The following is a 2,632-nucleotide window of genomic DNA, read 5'->3' as shown; positions in this document are numbered from 1 at the left end:
CTTCCCTTCCCCCCCCCAATCTTCCCATCTCCCCCCCCCACTCCCCCTCTCTCTCCCCCCTCTTCCCATCTCTCTCTCCCTCCCCATCTTCCCATCTCTCTCCCCCCCCATCTTCCCATCTCTCCCCCCCCCATCTTCCCATCTCTCTCCCCCCCCCCCAATCTTCCCATCTCTCCCCCCCCCCATCTTCCCATCTCCCCCCCCCCCCATCTTCCCATCTCCCCTCCCCCCAATCTTCCCATCTCCCCCCCCCCATCTTCCCATCTCCCCCCCCCAATCTTCCCATCTCCCCCCCCCAATCTTCCCATCTCTCCCCCCCCCCCCAATCTCCCATCTTCCCCCCCCCCCCAATCTTCCCATCTCTCCCCCCCCCCAATCTTCCCATCTCCCCCCCCCCAATCTTCCCATCTCCCCCCCCCCCAATCTTCCCATCTCCCCCCCCCAATCTTCCCATCTCTCCCCCCCCCATCTTCCCATCTCCCCCCCCCCTAATCTTCCCATCTCCCCCCCCCCCCAATCTTCCCATCTCCCCCCCCCCCCCCAATCTTCCCATCTCCCCCCCCCCCCCAATCTTCCCATCTCCCATCAAACGCAGCATTTTAATTGACACTGCAAAGTCTCTTTAAATCTGCCTCCAGACTCCCCTCCCCCTCTTTGGGCCGTGTCTCGGGCCCGGGGATAGATTTCCAGTCACTTACCGGCTGCGGCCCTCATCTGGGCGGCCTGGATCCCCAAGAACAGCAGGCAAAAGGAAGCGGCCATGTCCGACCAGGATCAGCGTGCAGTGATGTGGAAGGCGGCGGGCAGAGAGTGCGGCGCCGGGGTCACTGACAGCCCGCAGCTCGAGCGTTCATTCCTTCAAAGGGGGGGGTTTAAACAGCCGCTCCCCGGCTCGCGCCGCCTGCTCGGTCCGCGCCACCAACGGACGCTTTTGTCCCAGGGAGGGCGGAAGAAACGCGCCCCAAACGCCAAGAGTTGATCGGTCCTGGTTGTCGGCGACAAGTCGCGGCTCCTCGCCCGCTTCGGCTAGATGTGTAATTATTATTTTCCCTTTTATTCTTCGGCTGTTGTTTTAAAATCCAGAGGGAAGAAAGCCGCCGGTTTCCAGACACAACCCCGAGGGGGCGGGGATGAAAAAAACTCCTCTTAAAAAAACTGTTCTCCTGAACGCGAAAAAATAATTCCCCTTTATTTTATTATGATAAATCCACCACAAACTTTAATTCAGGTCCGCTGTGTGGGAGGAATTTTTAAAACTTGTCAGATGGGGGGGGGAAAATCCCTCAGGTTTTTTTTTAAACTCCGACCGTTTCCTTTCCCTGTCGACGATTTTTTTTGTCCCTCTAAAGGATTCCCCCCCCCCCCTTTTTTATTTCCTCTGGTTGCTTGGAGATTCCTACTCCGATTACTTGTAGTTTTTTTTCCGTCCGTTCCCCTCAAGAGAAACGAGTTCGATCGAATTTACTTTTAATTTCCTTGAAACAATGTTCTTTCGAGTGCAAATCTCCGGCCGATGCGAGTCTTTCCTTCTAAATGGTTCTCACCAGCTCCATTGCAACCTCCCCGTCCTGTTTATTTATTTGTATGTATTCCTTGAGTTCGCCTTCCACCTTTTCACTTTAATTCTCTATTTTCCATCCTGCAGCTCCAGCCAAGTAAAATTATTTTTAAAACTCCCCCGCCGACCGAGGGTTTATTCCCCCCAGCGGATCATCATGTCCCCTCTGCTGTCTCCTCCTGATGTGGGGGGGCGTGTGGGGAAATGTCTGAACCCCTCAGCCTGGGCTCAAGCACAAAAAAACCACAGCAGCGGGGACCAGGAGGTAGCTCAACCCGTGCTGCCAACTTCCGAAAGAACCTCTCCTCGTCCAGTTGGATTTGATTTATTTCCGTCGTATAAAAGTTGTTTTCTCCCCTCTGCGCCTACATAAACTCCCGGGCCATCTCCGTGTGCCGAAGAGATTTGAGCGGCCAAACGAGTACCCCTCTCGGTGGGTTCCCGAGCATGCTTTACTTTTTCCGCTCCTGCCGTGTATCTGTGTCCCCTCCCCCCCGTATTTGTATTTGGACAGCGAGGATGGTGGGGAACCACTACGCTGAGTTGAAGAAGCCAGTGATCGTGAACATGGAGCGACAGCCGAAACCAGACAGACAGACACGCACGGCGCACCAAGAAAATGGGAAACGCCCGCCAGACACACCACGGTCACACATTGAGCCAGAGGGCTATGTCTGAATCTGAACAGCTCCCTCTATAGCACAGGCTCTACGTTTAAAGGGCCAACTCAAATTAACCCTCAAAGGTCTGAAGTGAGAACAGACAAAAGGAGAATTCTGGTTACCCTTTTTTTTTACTGAGGATTAAGGAATAAATGAATATTGCGCCAACAAAGGATAATTGTTAACGCGGGAGTCCGATCAATTGCAGATAGGAGCATCTCTAATCACTTTCTCGTGCCACCCACTTCAATGCTCCAACTCTACCTCCTTCTGTATCAATTCCTGGGGAAAACATTCTTTTAAATTTAGAGGACCCAATTATTTATTTCCAATTAATTTAGCATAGCAAATCCACCTACCCTGCACATCTTTGGGTTGTAGGGGTGATACCCACACAGACACGGGGAGAATG

General features: G+C 53.5%; 1 protein-coding gene and 1 long non-coding RNA gene across 3 annotated transcripts in view; one reads left to right on the top strand and one right to left on the bottom strand.

The window, feature by feature from the left end:
• The window catches only part of bmpr2b (bone morphogenetic protein receptor, type II b (serine/threonine kinase)), a 392,181-nt gene extending 390,530 nt beyond the window's left edge, over positions 1-1,651 (bottom strand). For both annotated transcript variants that reach the window (XM_038786943.1, XM_038786948.1), the window contains exon 1: positions 699-1,651. In XM_038786943.1, coding sequence (XP_038642871.1) covers positions 699-762 — 64 coding nt within the window. In that variant the 5' untranslated portion in view covers positions 763-1,651. The remainder of the gene's footprint in view (positions 1-698) is intronic.
• Positions 901-2,390, top strand: LOC119958441. Its single transcript, XR_005459026.1, has 2 exons — positions 901-1,034; positions 1,646-2,390. It is a non-coding gene; the product is annotated as an uncharacterized LOC119958441 (long non-coding RNA).
• Positions 2,391-2,632: the final 242 nt, after the last annotated feature.

The sequence above is a fragment of the Scyliorhinus canicula genome, chromosome 2, assembly GCF_902713615.1.
Source record: "Scyliorhinus canicula chromosome 2, sScyCan1.1, whole genome shotgun sequence".
Classification (NCBI taxonomy): domain Eukaryota; kingdom Metazoa; phylum Chordata; class Chondrichthyes; order Carcharhiniformes; family Scyliorhinidae; genus Scyliorhinus; species Scyliorhinus canicula.
Note: the sequence above shows the minus strand (reverse complement) of the source record. Positions and strands in the feature narration are given on the sequence as shown.